Here is a 23,432-nt window from a genome sequence, read left to right on the forward strand (position 1 = left end):
TGTGTGTGAATATTTTTCAAATGACCTGGAGAACTGAAGGGGTGAATAGTCAATGCTTATTCTAAGGAAAAAAAAACTAACAGAAAAGCCAGCTTTATCATTGCATTTTATTATTTTGTAACAAGATTTATGAATAAAAAAAATGTCTAATAGAATGTATTAAAAAAAAAGAACAGGAATCATAACAGGCAGTATCTTTGTCTTTGAGATTAGCAGCATAGATACTCAAGTTTGATATTTTGTACCTCATACTGAAGGAAATATTTGTGTGGATCTGCTTTTCAGACAGCCTTGCAGACCAGGAATAAAACATGCTGCCTTTATATATGAGAGTCTGGTCAAATGGTTACTCTATGCAGCTGACTCTACTGTCTTCAAGTCCTAGCTACATAATTACTTTTCAGTCCTGTAATTGCTTTATCTTCTTTAAACAGCCTTCAATTCACTGAGGATCCTCCCATCCATGAGCAATTTAGTTTACCTAGTAAATAATCTACTTTCACTTCACATGGGGTTGAGAACTTGCTACAGATTGGGTATATCCCTGAAATGTCTTTAGTGAATTAAACACCAGAGCAAGTATCTTGGTTCCATCTGTTAATAAGATACACTCAAAGGCTGTATAAAGTAAAGCCATACTCAAGCTTTTAGGTTCAGAAGAAATTTTCCAGCTACTGCACTTAGAAAATGTTCGAAGTGTGAATAAAGTTTAGAAACACATGCCTCCCCAAGTCTGCAGGCAGACTGTGAAAGTGGTAAGAAAAAAAAAAAGGGGGGTGGGGGAGCAGCTCACATCATCCCCTGTTAGCTGCACTGGCAAGTCAGCTAAATACACCTGTTTAGCCTAAAAAGGAGGATTTTACTATTTTCACACTGAACAATCCATGCAGTAACAAAACCTGAAGCAAAATTATTGTTAATCTTTTCCCGCTGACTTTAATAAGCATGATTCATGGGAAAGAGGAGAATGTTTTAAATACATTCTGTTGCACAAACCATATCTCCTTTACTGCATGAACTGGACACCTAAGAAATCTGTGTGTATTTAAGACATTGCAGCAGAGCAGCTTTTAAGCAGAAGTAAAGATTCAAGAAACTCACAGCTCTTAAGTCTCAGGAAGCAGCTATGCATTACTTGGAACTTTGAATCAGCGTAGGTGGCAATAAAAAGTACTACAGTAGCATAAAGCAAGATATTTTAATAAGCAAGGTGATCATTATAGTAGACCACTACACTTCCGTACTGCTTGTATAAGTATCCAACTATCTGTAATGTGTTTAAAAATACAAAAGTAAAGATGATCAGCTAATTTAATGGAAAGTGCTGTGCCATTGGCTTGGCAGCTTTTGTCCAGGCTGCTGGCTTCTGAGATGACTACACTTTCCTGCCTCCCGTTTTGTCCCTGAGCAGATGGAGCGATGAACCTGCTAATGAGAACCTGACTTTAAAGCCTGAAGCGGAGGGAGCAGTCCCCCTGTACAGGTGGGAGCCACAGCTGACACTGTAGTAGCTTGGTTTGCAAGGCTTCACCTTTGAACAGCACCAAATGCTATTTCAAACATAGCTCTGAGCACCACTCAACACTCCAGCACAGACAGGTATCCTGCACCTCCTCCAGTGCCAGCCAAGGCACTGGGATCAGTTGGCCAGCTCAGAACATCAGAATGGCCCTCCATCTAATTTACAGATGAGTTTGTATAAACAATACTTTCTTCAAGCAGCAAATACAAAAATAGCACAATAAACTTCACACCAAGTCCAGCAGATTAACTCTGGACTAGTTGTTAAGCGTTACAATTGCAGAAGTTCTGTTTTTCAGCACTTGCTGCATTTTAGGGACTGAAATGTTGAATAGCTGTCTGAGCTTTTTATGCCAGACTGATATTTTAGTTACAGTTTCCTTCATAAATGTGCATCATACTCTTATATGTATGTTCTGCGTAAAGTTGCACAGTGAATTTTTTTAAGCATTGTTTCTTTCCACTTCATTTTATCGCTGTAATATTTTATCCACGTGTGAGTACTACTTCCGAAAGACAAAGACCGTGGTTCTCGTAGCCTATTAAGTGAAGCACGGGCACCCCCTATGGGTAACATTCAGTCACTGTAGGAAGTATTGCCATTTCCCTACATGATATTTGGCTGTGGTTATGGCACAAAAAATTGTGACTGAAGATCTGATTGTACTGCAGAAAAAAAACAGCCCGTTGTTTGCAAATGCAGGTATGTTCAGACTTTCCAATGTTCTCGCTCTATACTTCAGGAACTCTAGCACAATAAAAGTATTTTACCTGTAAGTGTTACCAAGAGCAGAAAAGATGTACCAGTTATATCTTCTCTGTCAGTTCAAAAGTCTGAAGTTGTTTTGAACATGTAGGCCTCTGCCAACATAATTCCACCACGCTATTCTCTTGTAGTACACAACAAACCAGTGAAGGTGCATCACAACACACAAAGAACACACTGGAGTATTGCAACACCTCTTTAAAAAGCTGTGAAGACTATTGGAAACAGGGAGCAAGAGTCAGTTTATAAGGATGTGACAAACATGTTCTGAGGCTAGAAGCCTTACAGGAGCAGTGGAGCAAAAAAGTTCAAAAGAATAAACATACAACTAATGGGACCATTTTTGTCCCACACTTCTGAAAACTGGGTGAAGTTGATTTCTTTAGGAACTTTTCACATAATTTTGGATTATTTGAATACGTCCCTTAGGCTGAATTATTTGCTAGAGCTCTTTGTAAAGGTTAATGCAGAACATAATGGGGACAAGATGCAGGAGAAAATCCCTCTAGTGCTTGCTTGCAGGCCAGCTTCCAACTGTGCTTGAAATAGTGACTTCAAAACTCTGACCTAGCTCACGAGAAGAGAGTTTGCCTGGGGAAAAGAAAAGGAGAAGTGCCTGTAAAATTATGACATTTCAACAGGGATAGATGCCAGGATCCTTTTCAGATTAATCAAGTAGTTGTTTTACTAAAGAAACCTACTGCATCTTCAACAAAGAAACTCCCCACCAACAGCAGACATTGTTGACTTTACAAACTTTTCTAAACCTTTAATACTTAGAGGTAGGCATTTAGGCAAAAAACTGCTTATATCTTCTATTAAAATCAATCTGTTACTTGAACAGAAAAAAGAGAGAGACCCAAAATTGTTGGTTTACTTTAATTATTATCACACACATTCACTTCAGAAAAAGGGGAAGTGTTTTCGGAATAGATTTTTCCTTTCAAAAACTCAATTGCACCTTCATTCGTCAATTCTTGAAACTTCTTGTTCAGGACCTGGAAGAAGAGAATAAAAAGGGATAAATTACTTTTAGCATCTTTAGTAAACTACCCTGTCCCATAAATCAAGCCCTCACTGATGGCAAGGCCACAGGGATTTGGTGTATTTTGAGAAGTTAATTTGAAGAATTCATTCTGTTAAAAACAACAACAACAACAAACAAACAACAATTAAAAAAAAAAACACAGAAATAAGTCAAAGTCGCATAGATTTTTAGATACAAACAATTCAGTGGCTTGGCTTTTTTTTTTTTTTTTTTTTTTTTTTTAAATTCCTGAGCTATGGTAATATTTATTTCACTGCGAATTCTAAGTGGTAGCTTGTCTCTCCGAGCTCCTCAGTTCTTTAAGACGCAGCCACCTTGTAAGTAGATATGCTACACAGTTATCGCTTTGGAGAAAGCTCATCATTCCCTACAGAGCCTGTTCTGCCAAACATACTCATCGCTGTGCTGATAACATGACCTAAACAAGAGAAAATAAAAGGACTCCTCTTACCAGAATCACATGATAGCCCAGTGTACTTAGATGCCGCTTCTTCATTGCAAGTTTCCCCTGGGGATGTGTTGTACCCAAACAAAAAGCAGACAGAGGAACAAAGAGAAAAGCCAATCTACAACAAAGAAGAGTATGAGACAATGATTCAGTGTTATCTTTTAAACACTGCAGAATATATAGGTATCTTTCTGATAGGCAAAATATCGAGACTACACACATTTCGTTATCCTTCTTCTTTCTCCAGACTTAATTTAGACTCTTTTTACTTTTGTGAGCTTCACAGAAGTACTAGCATCTACCTAAACTCCCACAGCAGAATTAAGTCCTTAGATCTCCACTTCCCCCATAATAAGAAGCAAATAGCTTACTCAAATTCTACATTATTTTGACAGCTTGTCCATCTACTTTGATTATTTGCTGATGTTCAGGATCAGTTACTTCTTGCCATAAAACCTGCTTAGAAAGGTAAGAAAAAGAAAGCCTTGGAAATGAGACAGTTTTTGTTACACAATTCACCAGCTAAAGAAAATAATACAAAATACATTTGTATTCTGGATCACCGTACAGCAATGTAAGTATTATCCAATTCTAGTGAAGCCTTACTAAAATGATGTACGTCCCCCTTCAATAGGTGAGAGTTTATTTTTCCTCACACAAGATGATGCTTTTTATTCAAATTGTATTTCAGCAGCTGAATTCATTGCTAAAATATATCAATGGGATGCAAATTCTGGAGACTAAGAATAACTGAATTTTTAATTGGACACAGAAATACTTGGAATTTTACACGATAATGTTGTTTTTTTCCCCCCAATTTTAATCATACTTCAAAATCTGTATCTATTACAAGAGGTTGAGACTATCCTTCCTGTGAAATTTCCTGCCTTCTTCTCTGAAATGTAATTAGCCTCTGTCAGAATAAGGTAGTGAGATGGATGAGTTTTTTTTTTTTTTCCAACTAGTATGCATGGCAATTTCTGTATGTTTCTGGGAGCATTAATAAGAAACCATCCACTTTGCTTCTGCAAATCAGTAGAAATAGTAACTGGATAGAATACATATAAGCAAAACTAGCCTGCTAGAAAAAATATCCAGTTAAAAAAAGGCACCTTTGAACACTTATGTCAGCATGATTGTCTGTTGCAGTTACTGGGAGCACTTTCTTTCTGTCTGAATCCATCCAGATTTCAAAATCTGAAAACAAAACAACAAAATGTTAATTGTAAACTCTTGCAGTGTTTAACGATCTATGTAGCTCATTTGAAGAAGTTAACAGACACTGTCACTGCTGTGCTTCTAATTTCTGTTCTCCAGCAATTTAAGTTACTGACTGCTTTTCCCTCCCTGCAACCAATCTGAACAGCTAGAGCTTGCACACCTCCAGGAAAAAAAGGTGTTTTTTTTTTTGAAATTGTGGACATAAGTTTATGAAAATGAAGTCTTAGTTTAACGAAACTAGTTTTGACTTGAGTCAAATTGTCCTGTAGTTTGATTCCTAGTTAGAAATACTTAAGAAAGTTACTACAAACATCACAAAAAACCCAACAAACTGGTAATCTGGGTTGCTAGCAAAACAGAAATCAAAATGTAAAAGAAACCAAATGTTATGAAATGATCACCTTTCAAAGATCATATCCCATTTCATAAATGAAAGCAGAACCCACACATTATCCAGAGCTTAAAACGAGAAACAAGTCAGAGAACAAAAGAAAGTGACTTTCTGCTTTTAATTTAGCTTTAATACTAAGATGTCAACACCTGACACAGCTGGACACATTAGAATTACATGCAGTTAAAATCTGCCTGCTGACGCTCAACAAAAAGTCCAAACCAGTTTTGTAAATAAAAGCAATCATAATGTTTTAGTAAACATTGACAGAAGTATACTAGAAAATAGATTGACCAATCAAGGATCATTTTTTAAATGACCGCCTTCAAAACTTTACCTTTTACTCACCTATAACCTCTGCAAATTTGTTACCACCTTATTATTTTAGGGATTATAAATCTACATTAAAAAGTAATGACATACGACAGTAATTTGGCTTCATACCAATATGATACTCATATGGCAGCTGAATATTTTGCCGAAACATGTTCTCGTCTCCCAGAAGTTCTAGCAGTGCCTCCCGAGCCTTTCTGAGATTAACAGATACTAATGAGGAGAAATTCTCAGTTGGCACAAATGCAGGCTTCGTGAAGGAAGGGCTATCAAGTTCCATACATGTTCTCACACAGTGAAGCATCATTTCCCTTTTTTCCTTGTAAAGATCACCTGAAAATAATAGAAAAATTTTACATCCAGTCTATCACCTCACAAAATGTTTCATTGTTATCTTTTACAGTCTGTTCAGAACCCGTTCAGATTCCAGGTACTGAGGTTGGTTTACAAAACTTAAGACCTCCCACGTTTTTAAAAATGCCTGAACATCTGTTGAAGATAGAACCCTTACCTCTCAACACACTTCTACCATTGTCACCAATCTCACATTCATTTGTGTGCAAAATATTAAACTGTAGCCACCACGGAGCCCAAGACAATAAACTTGATGCCCTAGTACGTAACTAGAGAATATGGTGTCACTTAGATCACAGTTACTATGTCAGCTTTTTCTTGCAAATGTCATGTTCAATGCTAATGGTGATTGTCTTCTGCCTACTATAAACTTTAGCACAATTACAACAAATTATGTATGGAGGTGCACTATGCTTTCAAAGAATATGACAAAGCAAGGCCTGACCTGACACAAGTTCTTCAAAGTTGTCCTTTTCCAGCAGTTGATCGAGTGCACGACGAGGAAGATATCCTAAGATGCAAAGTGAATACACCGCCTTCAGCAGTTCTGCGTTAGAAATCTGGGGAAGGTACTTATTCAAGCAGCTATGAAGAGTCTCATAAAACCTTTTCAAGAAGCAGAATAAAAGTATCTAAATAAACAAATAAGACTAGATAAAATGTAGTTTTCAAACAATTTCAAAAACATAACCTAGAAATCATTATTATCTTGTATAATCCTATGTTGTTTAATCCACCACTAGCATTAGAATCTTTGAGGCTACAGCTACCTATCAACAGACTTAGTAGTTTCATCAGTCTATTTCCAAGAAAGTATCCATTTTCAGCTACAGAAAGCAATTCCTATGTAGTATAAAAAAATACTAAAAGCACAGCAAATTTACCTTACAGATTAATAAATCCAGATTATGGACTTTTTCACAATTGAAATCAAATACCACTTGCCATTCCATATATTTCTTTGTATTACTCTATGATGGCTATGTAGCATCAGGCATTCTCAAATGAAAACCTACAAATGATGTTGGCCTCTGGGAACATAGTTGAGTCGTGAATACACTCGAAGAACAATCAAAAGGCTTTTCAAGTCCAGGAATTCAGAGTCCTCTGTAACTTTCTCAGCAAGAAAACCCATCAGTTCGCTGGGCTGAAAGCCAAGTGTCTCAAAGGCAGAGAGAAAAAGGATAATCTAAAACAAAAGACATTTGTATAAGGTCAAGAAAGTTATCTTTTGTTTTCAATAAAAAATATTTTTTAATGAAAGCAAGCTTTTCAAACCTTAGCATCCTTTTTATTTCTTAATTTACTCTGTAAGTCAACAAAGAGAAATGCATTTATGAAAATTAACTGCATGAACTTCAAAGTGACATTCATAAAAATCTTTATCCAGAGATCAAAGATGTACATGAAAAAGGGTATGACAGAAAGAACCATAAATTGCTTATTTTACTGCTACTAGTATAAATTATTTGGTCTCAAACTCACCTGTCTTTTGTCCAAAAGGCAGACAACAGAATTAATGTAGTCTGCTACTGCTGAAAACAGTTTTATATTACGGTACTGGAGATTGTGACAAGCTTCCAGAATAAGAATTAACTGCCAAAACGGAGCATCATGAATATTCTCTGTAACATAAAAGCGAAAAAGAACAAATGATACAAATCAATGAAAGCCTGACTTGAAAAAGATGAAGTACCAGGAAACAATGCTCTCTCTGAACTCCTACACTGCTTGCTGCAATGAGTGACATGCATGTCATAAAAGATAGTGACTGCAGGAGAAAAGAGCACAGCTACAATAGTACAATCATCAATTGTAGACTTCATTGCTTCCTCTGCCAGAGGACTCAAGATGACAGCAGGAAAATAACTGAATTCACATCCTGAGTTGCGCTCGGTAGTCTTCTAGGCTTAGCATGAAACAGCTCACTTCTTGAAGTGCTGAGTACTGACAAGTGCTATAGAAGACAATAAAAGCTGCGCATCAGATGAAGTGATTTGTAATGCTAGGTATTCTTTAATACAACAGGCCAAAGGAATCTTGTATTACAGGACACTTTGACCCGAATCACTGTCTGCTGTGTAATTAGAAAATGAATATCACCACTGGGTCATTTCTTCACCGCTGCAAAAATTAATTTATGAAATACATAGTTATTACAATTATGGTCAGGTCCCTAGATGTGGGAGAGGGCAGTACTTTCTTGAAAGCCCCAGCAACAGTGCAGAATCTGTAGAACTTGCTGGAGAGCTCCCTTACCCATGGACCCCAAAGGATGCCCCTGTCTCCTTTTCCTATTCTATTTCCAGCTCTGAAAGGGGTAGTTTCTACCAAGAAATAAATCACTGTGCCCAGAGCATAATTTGCACAATATGCAGCAAGCAAGTCCTGAGAATATGCAGAAAAATCTACTGACTAGTTGCTGAGTCTGTGAATGCCATGTAGCCTGTGTCTAAGTGTGGTAGAGTCCTATGGTAGAAGGCAGTATATTAGACTGCATCCTAATCCACATGAACAACCAGAACAAATGAAGACCGTATAAGCAACCCAAACATTTTTGTTTCCTAAATGTTAATGTTGTTTTGCTATCTTAATGGTTTTTGAGACACACATTCATATGTATTTTAAGTGTGAATCAATACATACTGACTCTGTACACTTAGAAAATGCACTGTAAAGGTGTGGAGAGAGGTGAGAGCATTAGCTTTCATTATCAGCATTCAAGAATGAAGTCCAGTTAAGCAGGGAAAAAATATATTCCATTTATTTTATCAACAAATCGCACCAGACCACCAATCTTTTAATATCTATTTCCCCTTCAGATTTTTTTAAAAGCTCATCTGAAATCTACCTTTTATTGCCAGCCTTCAGTTCTTTTTCCTAAATAATGCATACAGAAGAAAATCAAAGAAAAATATATCTTTCAGGGAAATGTTAAAAAGGGTAGAGACTACAAGAACTATTTGTTATCATTATCCATCAGTATTCTTCTGTCTTAGCACTCATGAAATCACCCCGCATTACTATCTTATTCTGTAAAACAAAAATGTTTCCTGAGTGGTAAAGGAAATCGAGAAAGGGATGCGAAACAATAATCAGGAATTACTTGGCACAAGGAAGGGAAATTTAATAAACACTTTTTTTTTCTTACCCTGGATCTTTTCACTGCAGGCATTCAGGATTGGAATGGAACAATAATTCATTGCAACAAGACTCAAAAACACACGCTGAGCATTCCGGTAAGTCAGGTGGTCTATCTCTCTCAAAACTGCCATCTAAAGTGAATCAGAATTTATTAAATCCTTCATTCTCCACATACACTACCACTGTTTTACTGGGAAAGACTTTTCACCAAAACTTTCCCAAATTTCTTAATGTGTTCAGACTTACAAGAAAGAAAAAGGAGCAACAGAAAGCAAAAGCATCAAGTAACTTCTTTCAGTTTCTCAACACACAATTAGAGCAGATCAAGTGTTTCAGATCTGTGTCACTAAGCAAGTTCACAGCAATTTGCCTTTATATGGACTTTTAAAAAGAAGTCTCAGTAAAGCTTATTTCCAAATGCTGCAAATATATATGTTATGCTAACTCTTAAAAAAAAGAGGTAGCAGAAATATAATTAACACAGTTGACATTTCAATTACTGCAATTACTAGTTTGAATGTGTGTGAGAACTGTAAGCCTCCGACATGATCCAACCCCATACTGAGCAGCGTATTTTTCATACAAACATCCAGCTACAAATGTGCCCTGAGGCACAGAAGAGCAGCTCTGATGCCACAGAATGGACTTCATTTATAGCAGCAGCAATTAGACTAACAGAAGTGACAGTAAAAATGAGTCTAGCTTTACTGGATATTAAAAAACAATATTCTTACTAAGTGTATACCAACAGGTAAATACAAAATGTGCCTACAACAGAAATTACACAGTATTACGTCAGTCTTCCAGCTACAGGTTGGTCAAGGGAATCAGGGAACAGCCTGTGAACTTGCGTTTCCTCTGTGAAACACTACGTGGCCAACCCAAACAAGAGGCAAGGGAACAGCTACTTTACTGCCTCAACTCCTTTTGTGCAATTTCCCTTGCTTTCTGCCCTCTTTCGTGAGGTAACACTCCCAGCTCCAAATTTAAGTTTCTTTTACAGATATAGCTGGACCATGATTCATACACAAAAAACTTTGTGTATTTTCTTTGTGCACCTGGAAAGAACCATACACAATTTATAAAACAAGGCAAAAGCTTTGTGGAAGTAAAAATGAACCTCCAGACAAGTTTACCTCTAATTTCTTTTTCAGAAAGACTGGAGCATCCTTTCCCATACATTTCATCAAGTTTTGCAGTATAAAGATATCTCTGACGCTTGGGATTCTCTGCTCTACTAGTAACCTGATGAAGAAAGAAATGCAAGGCCTTGAGACAGTTTCCTTATTTCAGCAGAAACAGGTAGGTACCCCCATTCTCCCTCATTAGCATATTCCCAAGCTAAAGCAGTAATTCCTTGCTCCTCTCACACCACTTATTTCAAAGCTGGCACAATTTTACATGATGCAGCTGTTGGAAATAACTATATTGGTACAAAAGTACGTTTTGTTAATGCTTCCTGATACCTAAGAGTTGTCCCTGACAAACTCTGAATATCAGAAACACCTTCCCTGGTACTACAGGTGACTACATATGTGCGTGCAGTTAAGCCTCAAGGGATTAACACTTCTGCAGAAAACAGTACACGTTTTATAACATCCAGGAAACTTGGGAACTAACCTTGATAACAACCTGGTGCAAAAAAATGAACAAGCTGTGCTATGAGCTGCAGAGACAGAAAAGGGTATCATAACACATAAATGTATGATGAAGGAGTTCTGTTTTCCCAGCATTGCCTTTTCTGGCTCAGAGGGAAGTACTGTAATTATAGTCTCTGAAACACTCTTAAATATACCTACGCAACTACTGAAGTATTAAGTATCATTGTCTAAGGCAGAGTATTGCTATGAAATTAATTGCTGCAGATGGTGCTCCCTCAAATGGACAGAAGAATGGCCTGTAGGTGGATCTCCTGCTTTTTATCAGCCTACAAGAACTGCGTACCTGAGCTTACAGGAAAACCTGCTTCTTGCATGTCACTGACACATCCACCATTTCAGAGCAAGTCCCAACTCAAGACCAAAAGTACTAAACTACTGCAAGTTTCGTGATAGCCTCAGTAAAAAGAATCCCAAGCGAGTCAGCAGATTGGATACCCATACAAATCTCATTGGCCTAGAGAAAATCATTACAATCAAAGAAGTTATTCTGATAAAGCACTCGCCACAAAGCTTTGCTGGATTCTCAGATAAAATCAAAACTTATTTTCATCTTAATTTTTCCTTACTAAATTAAAAGGAAATAGTCCCTGGCTGTTGAACAGTATTTTTCATCACATTAAATCAAAATACTTTACAATTTAAGCTAACTTCATTACCTCCATTTTACACACAGGTAAAACAGAGGCATGTGAGGGGACCTGACCAAAATAAAAAAAACCCGTAACAATGGAGATACAGTCAGAATATGCATTGCTGCAGAGTGGTCTAACATCCTATGCTATCAGAAGCCTTCCTGCTTAGAACTGAAAAGACAATGCCAAAAATCAGTCTTGTATAGCCATCATCTCGTGTAACATCTAGATCCTAAAATCACAATACGTCTTTTATGCACAGACATTCCATCCATGATTTTTAAGACACATATATTCAAACAATATTTAAACACTAATAACATGTGTAAGATATTTTTCTCACTGTAATCCAGCTTGAAGAGCGCTCACATTCTTGTCTTCATCCATCCCTGCTAACGTAGTTGCCAAAACTGACATACAGCGGTTATCCAGTTGATTGAGCTTTTCCTGTTAAAGAGTTTTCACAAAGTTAAGTTACTTTAGACCAGTAAAAAATTCCGAACAGAAAAACTCTTAGTTTGTGTCTGTCATCCTGTCTTCCCCCTAGAAGTTAGTTCATAAGCTTAATTCTCCATTGAGCTCCACTGTCTCCCATCTGCCACATTTACTTCATTTGAAAAAGTAACGATTTTTCAGACTTCTCAGTTACATGTGTGAAATCAGCCAGTAGTTTAAAAAATGAAGGAAACTAGACTTGCATACAGATTAACTAAGGTGGCCCCATTTCCCCTGAACATCAGACTAAACCAGAGATGTAGCCCAAATCTTTCTATGTTGCGCAGCTTCCAAAGAAAACTAACCCCAGCATTTCAGCCCAAACTTCCACGAGGGATTTTGATACTTACTTGGCACACTCTCAACAAAGTCTGGACTAAGAGAGTGTTCTGAGGAACACCAAGGTTCACCACAGCGTGCAGACTGAACACCAGGTCGCCCCGTGTCATCCTTCTGGAGTCCCGCAGCAGCTGCTGACAAAGCCTGACAAAGGCCGGGTGCTCAAAGACGAGCCGCTTCTCGTAGCACCGCTGGTCTTCTGACATATTTCTGAGGAGCTTCCACATGGTAGTTATACAGTTTGTGAATTGCTTAATGGAAACAGCAGACTCTGAGGCCAAGTCCAGTACATCGCTAGGACAGGTACACTTCTGGAGTCTGTTGAAGAATGGTTCATTTTGATCCAGCAATGCCTTCACTCTGAAGCTCTGAGCATCACCCTCCAACTTCTCCAGTTCCAAGGAGCTTTGTGGAGCCTGCTCACTCACCACAGCCTCTCTGCTCTTTTCTTGCCGTACTTCATCACCTGCACCAAAAAAATCCGCCTTTTTAGACAGAAATCGAAGAGGTGATCCATGTAGAGAGGGGAAAGCATTTAGGAGCAATTTCCTGCAGTTCACATTCTCCAGGCGATTCCCATACCTGCCACTCTGTACAACACGCTTGCTTGTAGGAGCTGACGGTCTGGGCACGGGATTGCACCTATGCAAATACCTGACCACGTTCAACAGGTAACTGATTTTATTATTCATTTTTGTCAACGTCTCACACATCGATGGTGAATGCTAACTCAAGATGAGGGATCTGATGAAATTCTACCACTGGAAACAGGCCTGGAAAAAGAACATAAAATCACTTACATGTGAAGTCAAGTGGAAATGATACACAACAGACTTTCAGGCTCTTAAGTAACGCTGCCATGGAAAAACACGGAAAAACTGCAGCTGGGAACTGATCTGCAGAGGGATTTTATTGGGTCTCCCGCACATTAGTCGCACGCTGGGTGCCACCTCTTCCTCCTATCGATGCTGCGACCAAAGCCACCTTGCCGGGAGACAGAACCTCCTCCCACCGCCCGCCCCGCATGCCGGCCCGCTTCCTGGCAAGGCTCTGGGGGCCGCTCGCCGCGCGCTGCCCTGCTCAGCAGAGCCTGCCCGGAGCGGCCCCGCGCAGCCGGCACGCCGCCACGCAAAGCCCCGCCGCCGCGCAGGCCCACGCTGGCCGAGCGGTCTCCTGCCGGCGCCCCGCGGACAGAGGCCGCGCGGCGACTCCGCAGAGCTCGCGACACGCGCGCGTGACTGCAGAGGACCGCGCTCCGCCGCCCACGAGCGGTTACCTTGCTCGCCACGGCGCCATAAAGCGAAGCCGCCCTCCGCGCGCACGCTCTCGGCGAGCCTCGCGAGAGGGACGGCGCGGGCCGAGGGACAAACGGTCCCGGAGCGCGGCGCGTTGCTGCGCAACGGCTAACCGACCGTTGGGGTGGCGCGCGCATGGCCAAGCTGGTGCTGGCGGGTGAGGGGGCCGATGGGTGCTGTGTGGGGCTGCGGCGGCCGCTCTTCTCAGCAGGCTCTGCCGCCTTTCGCGCCTTCGGTCTCTCTTGAGCGCGCAGTCTGTCCGTCACCTCGGCGCAGCCGCTTCCGAGCTCTGTCAGCCTTACTCCATCGGGAAGCTTCTGCCTCTCTGTTGTGCTCCGCTTCACGTGCCCGGTGAAGTATCTAGGCGTTGGCTGAAATAGTGTCGCTGAATTGAGGATTGTTTGGCCTCTGAAATTACCCTTTCTTTGCTGGTTAATTTACTTGCCCTGATGCTTTCTGGGAATTGGTGGGATACTGGTTACACAGGCTCTGTGTGAATCTGGAACAATTCAGAAAGCATTTTCTTTTATCAGCCAGTGTCGCAAAGTGTTCCTTTAGCCGTGCTGTTGCTGCTTCCACAGGTAGGGCAGACTGCCCGCAGTACGCCAAAGCCGAGCTCCTGGCCGACTACCTCCAGGCTAACCTGCCGGACGTCAGGGTGCATAAGGTGGTTCAGCACCCCGGCAGGTGGGAGGTAAGGGCCACAGATCCGGCCGTAGGCGCCACAGGGAAGGAACGCGCTCACCTCTAGTATGTCTTACTGTCCTGTATTAGCATCTGGGTGTGCGAGCACAGGCACTGCAGAGCCTTTGGCTATGAGTGCCAGCCTGAGGGAAAGTTTGAATGTTGTGAGTCTGGCGTTCTTGTGAGTCTTACCGCAGGGTATGGACATAAAACAAGAGCTACGTGAAACTGTTTAGTTGGTAGGAAGCTGACATTTATCATTTCTTATTGAGTGTTTGTGGCTGCTCAGCCTGCTGCTCACAGTAATTTTTTGCACGCTCTGTATATGCTTCCACTGTCATTGTCAAGAGGATTTCTGGCATTCGAGGGCTTTGAATTACAGTGGAAGTATAAAATTAAATCTCACATGTTTGTTTACAGTATGGACAGGCCTTTCTGAATACTTTGCTATATGCCCAATTGTTCATTCTGCTTGAAGACAGTTTTAGATATTGCTGTATCCACAGTGTGGTCCCTATAAAAAAAACTGAAAAAAAATGCAGTATTACTTAACAAGACAGACAGTACTGTGATGTTTTTACCCATTTTACTTTGCTTGACACCTCAGCCAAGTAACTCAAATAGTAAAGTGAATAGCAGTTAACCTCTGCAGCCTACTTCCCTCCCGCAGAGTTTACTTACTTTTTACCTACTTACTTGCCTAAGGAATCCTGAGATTCCTTGCTGATTTGCAATATTTCTATGTTCAAGATCACTAAGATAATAGCGCTGTAAATAACAGCAGTAAAGCAAAGTGGAAATTACTAAGACCTTTTGCTCTGTTGCTGAAATATTGTAGTAAGTCAGCAAAACTTGCTTTGTGTCAATCTGCTATTTTTTGCACGCTGGTATGTGGGTAAATTTTAAGCACTTTGTAATTGTGTACTTAGAGCAAATAATGTTTATAGCTGTAACACATAAATGTTAACATACGTGAACAAATATTAAAACCTTCTGGGGTGATGTTTACATTAGCAGTGGCTTCGTGATGTTTGTGAAATGAATGGATGGGAGCACAAATGGTCTCCAATCATTTGGAGAGAACTGTTGGACCGTGGAGGCAAGGGTCTGCTTCTGGGAGGACTTAGTGAATTTCTGGAATATGCTCAGGTAATGAGCTACTCTTAATATGGTAAACCCATCATTTACATCTTCTTATAACATTGTTGGTTTTTACTCCTCCTTCAAATGTAAAATAAAGCTATCCTTTCCAGTCTTACCTTGCTGTGTTTGAGCTGTCATTTGATTAGAAGACGTCTGTTTTTGTTCTTAGCACTATTATGGCATTACCTCAATAATGTTGACTGAGGAAGTGTTAGACATTGCCGAGGAGAACCTACAGGCACATATGGAATCTGAAAAAGAGCAGGAAGAGATTAGAAGTCTTATCAACCCTTTGCAGATCTGGATCACCAGGTTAGAGCAAAAAGAGTATCTAAGGATTTTCACTCTGTTTCAGAAGAATGCAATTTTTCTTATCACATGAGATGTAACCAGCTGAGATTAGACATGAATCCATGTAATTTGCTGATTTGAGTTAGGTCCTGCATTCCTCACTATAAGTATTCAGTGTATGAATTGAAAAATATTTCTATTTTCGTTGCATTTTGTTCCAGTTTAAGTGATGGATGTGAACAGGTGTCAGTGAGCTCCTCACGTCACCTTGGGGAAAAGCAAATATTTATAAAATAAGCTAGGAATTTTGTAATGCGACTATTTTACGTTAAATATTTTTGGAAATATTTAAATAAATAGTCTTTTGCAGTTCTAGCTATAGAAATGTATGTATTTTCCCTAGTCTCAACAAAAATACCTAAAATACCTAAAAAAACCCCTCAAAGTCGTGGTTCTTTAGTGACACTTATTTTTAAATGACATCATCACTTGAAATGTGAAGGATTAAAAACCTTCAAATGAAAGGATGTTCCAACTTTTTAATGTGTTAAAATGAGAGAGCAATAAAGGATCCAAGCTAGTTATCTTTTTAAACATAATCAAAAGCAAAGGCACGATCTTTGTGTTTATTGATGTAATACTTCTGTACAAGCAGTGTACAGTGGTTAACTATAATTTGTCTGTATCCTTCTTTTATCAGTGCATCAGCTGCAACCTGCTATCAGCTTATCCCTCTGTTGGCAAGTGGTGACGTGTTTGGGATGACCACAGAAATCAGCATCCATTTGCTTGATGCTGCCCCATTTAAGGAACGCCTTTCTGGTATTGTAATGGAAGTTGAAGACATGGCATTCCCGCTCCTCCGTGGTATTTCAGGGCACACTGAGATAGATAAGGCTTTCCTTCAAGCTGATGTTATCATTGTTCTTGATGATATCCTTTTAGAAAGAGACACCCAAACTACTGAGAACTGCATTAGAATGTTGAGTGAGATCTGTCAAGTGTATGCTCCCCTGATTGAGAAGAATGCCAAGAGTGGAGTCAGAATAATTTCAACAGGAAAAACCTTTGTAAACCTTAAGGCAATGATGATTATCACATATGGCCCGTCCATTAAGCCTGAAAACGTCATTGCTGTTGCAACATCCTGGGAGAGTGCAGCTAAAGCCATGCTAGCCAGGAAGCTGAATATGAACGCAGCAGGTGAAATTTGTATATTCTGGGAACATTTGGGGAATTCAGTGGATAGACATCTTTGAGAGCACGTATTTCATAGAACAATGCAGTTGGCGCATGTGCAAAAATGCAAGCACAGGAGTACACCCACTGAATTACATAGCTGTACAGAATGCCAGGGTGTGACGAGCAGGTGCTACCATTCTCTTTCCTTACTGTTATCTGGATCTCTTCCTGATCCCATGAAAGTCAGTTTTCTTGCTAACGCTTGTATGTTGCCCATCTATTCTTATGTCTGTGCTATGCTGGAAATATACTAAGCTGGACTGAGCTGTGTGGCAGATCAGGATCTAGAACTTGCATTTGCAATTGCATTTACATTCTGCAGTGCATTATTTTGGAGAGACACAAACTAGCTGTGAATAAGCATGATAACATGCTTCTGTGTGGATAATAAGAGCGAAGAAGATTTGTGTTATAGCGTTATTTCTGGGTTAATTAGTTATCTTTCTCAGATTAGTTGTCATAACTTGGTTATATTTGCAGAGTTCTGGACTGCATAGCATCAAGATTCTCTTAAGTGCTGCAGTGGTAGGAACTGGTCATCAGTGACAAGTGTAAATATTTGGGAGCCTGATAATATAGCAAAATAAGTTAGCAGGCAGAATTGTCTATCAACAGTTTATTTAAGAAATTGATTTTGTACTAAAGCTATAACATTTCTGAAATATTTTTAAATAGATTTCTTTTAAGCGGTCTATATTTGCATATACAGAGCTTCAAGTGGAAGGTTGTTGTATGTTTGTAATATGAGTTGATTTGTTTTCTAACAGATAAATATTTACTAGGTTTTGTCTATTACGTGTAATGAGATGATATTAATTAAGGTTCCTTTACAGATTATTACAAGGTTTCATATACTATTATGGAGAACTTTGATGCATTTTTCAGATGAAAACATTTTAGCTATTTAAGGCAGGACACTGAAATGAAAAATAGTTCATTTTCAAAAGGACTTCCAAAATTCATCCAGCTCAACCTATACTGTGAAAATATTTGTCTTTCTCTTTGTTAACTTACGTATTTTCCTCCGTTTCAGGGGTTAAAGATGTGATTGTTTGGGGCAACATTACTGGCTGTACCTACATTGATTTGTCACATGCAAAGCTTTACAGATGTGACAGTGCTATTTGGGGCCCAGCTAACTTTTCACGTCCTTTGTTGAATTTGATTTATGATAGGTATGTACAGTAGAGATTTGTTTTTTAAAATAAATCTAAATAACTTCTCTACATCTCTGTTTATCTGAACTGTTTAATGAACATCAAGCAAGATGATTGTTTTCAAGATTTGTCTTTGACTAGCTCTGTACATAAGGGAAAACTTAAGGTGAAGTACTAAGTTTGCAAAAGATGTTGAGTAGATCCTGCTACTATACATAGGTCTGATTCCTCCGCCAGCTTTGTATAGAACTATATATTCCTACATAGTAAGTAGGCTTTAAGAAGTAATGAAAAGCCAGATAGTGGATTAGATGTCTAGTATGCATGAAAAAAACTTGGAAACAATGCTAAACATACATCTGCATCTTGTACCTAAATTACATTGAATCTATGGCCTGAGGGAACTGATGTTGTCAATTTCCCTCAAGGAGATTTGTTAATGTGTGTTAGAAGGACGCATGGCATCTAGATAGCTTCTGGAGGAGAGAGAAATAGCAGAGAAAGGATGTTTGGAGTGCGAGGGCAGCTGATGTTACAGGTACTCAGGCCTGGATGTGCAGAGCTCCCGCTCTGGTGTTTACTGGGTAGCAGATATTTTTTTTGTTCTTTACTAGTACTGTGCCTAGCAGGGATTATGGTGCATGGCTGGATTCTTATGTAAGACAGTAACAAATATAAACAGTGATTAATAATAGAGATCATAACTTGAGTAAATGACCTTTCATAGACAAGTAATGCTTGTTGTCGACTCTGTAACCACTTTTTACTAGACATTATTTTCTTCCTTCACGTGCATTGCCTTCAGCAAAGTCTGATTAAATTGTAACTATTATCTTCACTTGATTCTGGTTCTGTTGTCGTCTAGAAAACTACTCTTCCTGCAGTCATCTCAGGGCTTCCCCTCCTTTTTATTGTCAGCAAATGGATCAATCCAGAATTTATATCTGCACAGAGTTCATTAGGTTCCCACGTCTGCCACTGTGCAGGAATGTTATCTGCTCATGCAGTAGCCACTGCACTGAGATACTGGTTTCATGGTTCTCCTCCTGGAGAGATTGTTTCTATGGGAATATTTAGTGAAGGTAAGTCTGCTTTTGCTTCACGTATTCTTTAATAGCTTCCCTGTAGCCTTCCCCAATTTCTATAATGTGATTTTTTAAAATCATTTTTAAAAATTTAATTAAAAAAAATAAATCATGGTGTCATTGGAGATTGAGACTATAAGAGCCTGCAAATCTACACAATTATGCTATCTTGAGCTCATGATTTGATATTCATTTCTTAAAAGTGTCTCTTAAGTTAATACCATCTTGTTGCAGATTGTCACTTAGTCTTTTAAATGCTTTTTTTCATATATGTGGTTTGCGCGGGGAATCTTTATAATTGTTAGAGCTGAAGGTATAAAAGCATGTTCTTTTTGTGTAGATATATGGACTAATAAATGGAGTATTACACAACAACCATTTAAACCTTGTATGAAAGAAAGAATTTAAATTTTTCACTTTTTAAAATGTAAAATTGTTATGTGTCTATCAAACTAATATTCAGAATTACAGTCAAAGAGAAGCCCCTTAGTCTTTGAATTGTGCAGTCAGTCTCTGTATTGAGATCTTGCACAGTTGCAGACTTCTGCAAATTTGTAGAGCTTACTCTTGACACGGGTGAAAACTCGAGTTATAATCATAAATAATATGTTTGGGTAATTTTTCCTTCTTCTGCAGGTCAGTTTTGCATTCCTGAAGGGATTGTCTTCTCTATGCCGGTGAGATTCCAGAATGGTAGCTGGGAAGTTGTGACAGAATTAGAAATTAATGAAACAACACGGGAAGTTCTGGGACGTTTATCCCGCGATCTGATACAGGTGGTGATTTTGTGCGTCTGATAGTATGCCCATTCTGCCACCTATGGGTACACTGCAGTATAACTTGGAGTACGAAGACCCTTTGTGCAGATGTTAGGCATATGCAAACTGTGCACATGTGCTTATGTATGTAAAACTGAGTATTAAAAAAGGAAAGGTAGTATTGATATATTGAAATGAACAGAATATTGTTCTGTTCCCCAAAAAGGAGACAATAAAATAAGTTTACGTATGGAAATGTGAAATTTGCACTGCAGCGTTCTGCAGGCTTTGTGCATACTGAAATATTAGCTTTAAAGCTTTTACGTTCTGTGGTGCTTAACTTAACTTGGTTTATGTTGTATTCAGAGTAGTTCTGTGCCAAGAAACATGTATTTTTGGGAAGCTTGTGGCTGTGACTCTCTATGAATGAAGGCCAGATTTTATTATAAAAAGGGATTTTTCAGTAAATACAAAGTCAGCAAGCAATAATTTAAGCATTAACTATTTGTCATTTAGTGAGACAGAAAAAAAATTAATTCAGTTAAATATTAAAATACTAAAAGGACTAGTCCCGAATTCCACATCCTAGCATCAGTAAAATATTTGTCATCTCCAGTCACAATAGTTATATATGCCCATTATCTTCATTTGGACATATTTTAATTTTGTGTAAAAAACTTGAGTGAATAACAAGAGTAGGTGGCATTAAAACTCATTTTTTTTTCACTCAGGAAAAGCGCATTGCACTAAAGGAAATACATGAAATGCATCCTTGTTGAGCTGATAAAACCACTACTATAAAAGATTTGTGTCAAGGTGGGTTTTTTTTCCCCATAAGAGATAATACCAAGTTTTAAGTGAGAATTTAAGTCACGGATTCTTGTTTTCTGTCCCTTTCCTTTAAAATGGATATAAAATTATTCGGGGAGGAACATAAATAACAAGTCTGATATATCCTGAGCATGCCACAGGAAGGGCAAGTCTGCATGGAAGATGCTTTATTTTTATAAATTTCTTTAATGTCAGTCACAGATAATGAATATAAAAACTAAGCATGAATAATACATTTAGCATAAAAGTACTAGATTCTTTCCAATGTAAAGTGCATATATTTTATTTTAGATTATTATTGAATAGAACGTCTTTTTAAACCATGTAACTATTATAAGAAAAGCACTTTCAGCATATACCCTACTAAAGGTTTTTGAAGCTATTCTTTACTATTCTTTACCCTCCACGAATAGAGATGAATTTCTAACAGAGAAAAAAAAACTGTAAATTGGAACTCAAACTCCACATTTTTCTATTTATTATAGTTTATTTAATATCTTTAGTCTATAAACTAGTCAGAACGAGAAAAGATTGAGACACCCAAAGAGCAGACTTTAAAAAAAAAAAGAGAGATCCCTTCTTGCTGCAAAGACGACAGTCTCAGTAAGGAGAACTCACATTTGTCACTTCTTTCAATTACAATAGATGAAAGGTCTTTTCAAGATCACTACTTTCTAAGTTATTGACCCATTTTGCTTCGCTTATTAACAGCATGCCAATTTTATCATTAATTAATTTTACAATACACAGTGATATGACAAGTTTCAACTAAAAACGTACTGAACAACTCCAGTATCCATTGCTTATATTAGGAGCATGTGGGAAGTCTGCAGACTGCATGATACAGCTATGGCAAAACTCCCTTGAATCCACAGTCTGCTTTTCCCATGTAGAATAAAAAAAACCCTCTTTCTCCTATGTCTTTTGAGCTGCTTTTCCTGCTTATTTTGCTTTTAAATTGTCAGTCCTCTTAAGAATGTGTTAAGGAAAGAAGAACTGTTAATCAAAATAAGAACAGCTTACATTTTCTTGCTTTTTTACTTTTACTTCTTTTTCCTATCTGTTCTACCTTTGATATCCCACTTGTGCCTTTTGTCCTTTTATGCAAATAAGATGTGTCTATGCTTATCCCTCTTCCCGTGTGTTATCCTTGTGTATTCCTTCTATCTTGCTTAGTTTGGACTATTTTTCATTTCAGCATAGCTTTTACTGTCTTTATAATCAGGTTCCCAAATCCATACATTTTCCCAGGCTTTTCCGCTGTTCTAGCCATTTCTTTCTACATCCAAATCCCATGGCCCTTTTCCCCAGTTAGAGGGTTGTTTTTTTTTTTTTTTTTTCTGTTTTCTTTTAGAATTCTTTCCAATACTTTTGTCTCTGCATTACCATGTGTTTTTTACCTACCCAGTGATTGAATGCATTAAGAGACTGGCTGAAGAATGGGACAACTATTTGGAGGCTGATGCACAGAGCCTTTAGTGAGCACATCAGCCTTTTTGTTATCCATGCTCATTTCTCAGAAAAGGACTACAGACACAAGATGATTTTCCTGATAAATGCAGAATTTAATTTTTCCTCTAGTTGTAATTTTGATTAACCCAGACAGATGATTCCCAGTTAGATAGGAATGTCCTCCTCTCTCTGCTGTCTACTTGTGTGGCACTTCTTTTCTAGAGCTGCCCTGTTCTTGTAGCTGTTTTAGACACTAAGCAGTGAGCCACTTCACCGCTAGCAGCTAACAGTTTAGTTTTGACTTACTCTTCTGACATTAGCATCAAGGGCCACATTATTCAAAAATTATCTAAGCGCCCTGCTTATCTCCCTGCAGGTTTAAGTATTTTTGGAGATTAGCAAAAATATGTACTGCTTTTGCTTTTTGTTTTTACAGAGATGGAAACTTTTCCTACTGGCTCAGTTGAGCGAGAGTTATCTTCAGGAGAAAATGGTGAAAATTCGCATGCTAAAACAATGCTTCTGTTGCTCAAAAGAGTAAACTACAAAGAAATGCCAAACATTGTCATAGCTTTTATTGTGCTGTCTTCATCCAAATCCTGGAAATCAGTCGTTGGAAAAATATCTCAAGAACAGTATAAATATAATTCTTAATCTGGAGACCAAAGCAAAACATTCACTCACTTTAATGAGTCTAGAATTGAATTTCTGTCCAACAACTTCTTGAGATGTTTAAAACTGTTTTAAAAAAAAATTCTTTAATGTCTGAAATGTCCAAATTAGGATGACTTTCAGCAAAGTTGTCACAGAGTAGTGGTTTTGTAACTCCAGATTCCCGCTTCTTATGGTAGTGACAAGATCATTTTTGTCTCCATTATTTATTTCATTAGTTTGATAGGGACTGCTCATACGGTCAGACATACAGTTAATTAGGTCCGTGTCTAAACAGGGTTGTTTAGGAACCGCTTTCATTTTCATGTCTTCAGTGTCTTAAAAGATGGGGACTGTGATAAATGAGCTATGATTATACTTACTAATTTTTTATCAGTTGTGAATGTTAAAAACAAAATAAAAAGTTTCCTGTTCTTTGAATCGAACTCACGCAATTGGAATAACACATTTTTTTTTGTTCAACTGGAGC

The 23,432-nt window shown here is 38.4% G+C and overlaps 2 protein-coding genes across 10 annotated transcripts; one reads left to right on the forward strand and one right to left on the reverse strand.

Annotated features, from left to right (window-relative positions):
• FASTKD2 (FAST kinase domains 2) lies at positions 1,185-13,767 on the reverse strand. Of its 2 annotated transcripts, XM_021400756.1 has the most exons (13): positions 13,630-13,767; positions 12,365-13,126; positions 11,863-11,966; positions 10,363-10,471; positions 9,234-9,357; positions 7,568-7,707; positions 7,099-7,271; positions 6,528-6,688; positions 5,840-6,061; positions 4,896-4,980; positions 3,787-3,901; positions 3,249-3,285; positions 1,185-2,878 (listed from the first exon to the last, which is right to left on the reverse strand). In XM_021400756.1, exons 2-13 carry the CDS (start codon positions 13,064-13,066, stop codon positions 2,793-2,795), a joined length of 2,058 nt encoding a protein of 685 aa, XP_021256431.1. In that variant the 5' UTR covers positions 13,067-13,126; positions 13,630-13,767; the 3' UTR covers positions 1,185-2,792. The 2 variants fall into 2 exon arrangements, with proteins under 2 accessions (XP_021256431.1, XP_021256432.1); XM_021400757.1 differs by lacking the exon at positions 1,185-2,878 and having other exon boundaries at positions 3,151-3,285.
• Positions 13,685-23,388, forward strand: MDH1B (malate dehydrogenase 1B). 8 transcript variants are annotated; one of them, XM_021400760.1, is made up of 11 exons: positions 13,685-13,805; positions 14,230-14,342; positions 15,347-15,481; positions 15,645-15,787; positions 16,467-16,588; positions 16,712-16,969; positions 18,042-18,183; positions 19,084-19,247; positions 19,887-20,026; positions 20,740-20,824; positions 22,728-23,388. In XM_021400760.1, the coding sequence occupies exons 1-10, from the start codon at positions 13,784-13,786 to the stop codon at positions 20,785-20,787; spliced, it is 1,287 nt and encodes a 428-aa protein (XP_021256435.1). In that variant the 5' UTR covers positions 13,685-13,783; the 3' UTR covers positions 20,788-20,824; positions 22,728-23,388. The 8 variants fall into 8 exon arrangements, 7 of the variants coding, with proteins under 7 accessions (XP_021256435.1, XP_021256438.1, XP_021256436.1 ...); XM_021400763.1 differs by lacking the exon at positions 16,712-16,969 and having other exon boundaries at positions 13,694-13,805; XM_021400758.1 differs by having other exon boundaries at positions 13,722-13,805; positions 16,467-16,969.

Source organism: Numida meleagris, chromosome 5, assembly GCF_002078875.1.
Source record: "Numida meleagris isolate 19003 breed g44 Domestic line chromosome 5, NumMel1.0, whole genome shotgun sequence".
In the NCBI taxonomy this organism is placed as follows: domain Eukaryota; kingdom Metazoa; phylum Chordata; class Aves; order Galliformes; family Numididae; genus Numida; species Numida meleagris.

Bases quoted from the DNA above. Each gene is read 5' to 3' on its own strand.
- FASTKD2 (XM_021400756.1), bottom strand. From the start codon at position 13,066: ATGTGTGAGACGTTGACAAAAATGAATAATAAAATCAGTTACCTGTTG. The intron at 7,708-9,233 runs GTAAGAAAAAAA...TTTATGTTACAG, and splicing joins CTGCAGTGAAAAGATCCAGG to AGAATATTCATGATGCTCCG. The intron at 6,689-7,098 runs GTAGGTTTTCAT...CTTCTTGAAAAG, and splicing joins CCCAGAGGCCAACATCATTT to GTTTTATGAGACTCTTCATA.
- MDH1B (XM_021400758.1), top strand. From the start codon at position 13,784: ATGGCCAAGCTGGTGCTGGCGG. The intron at 14,343-15,346 runs GTAAGGGCCACA...TGTTTACATTAG, and splicing joins AGCACCCCGGCAGGTGGGAG to CAGTGGCTTCGTGATGTTTG. The intron at 15,788-16,466 runs GTTAGAGCAAAA...TTCTTTTATCAG, and splicing joins TTGCAGATCTGGATCACCAG to TGCATCAGCTGCAACCTGCT.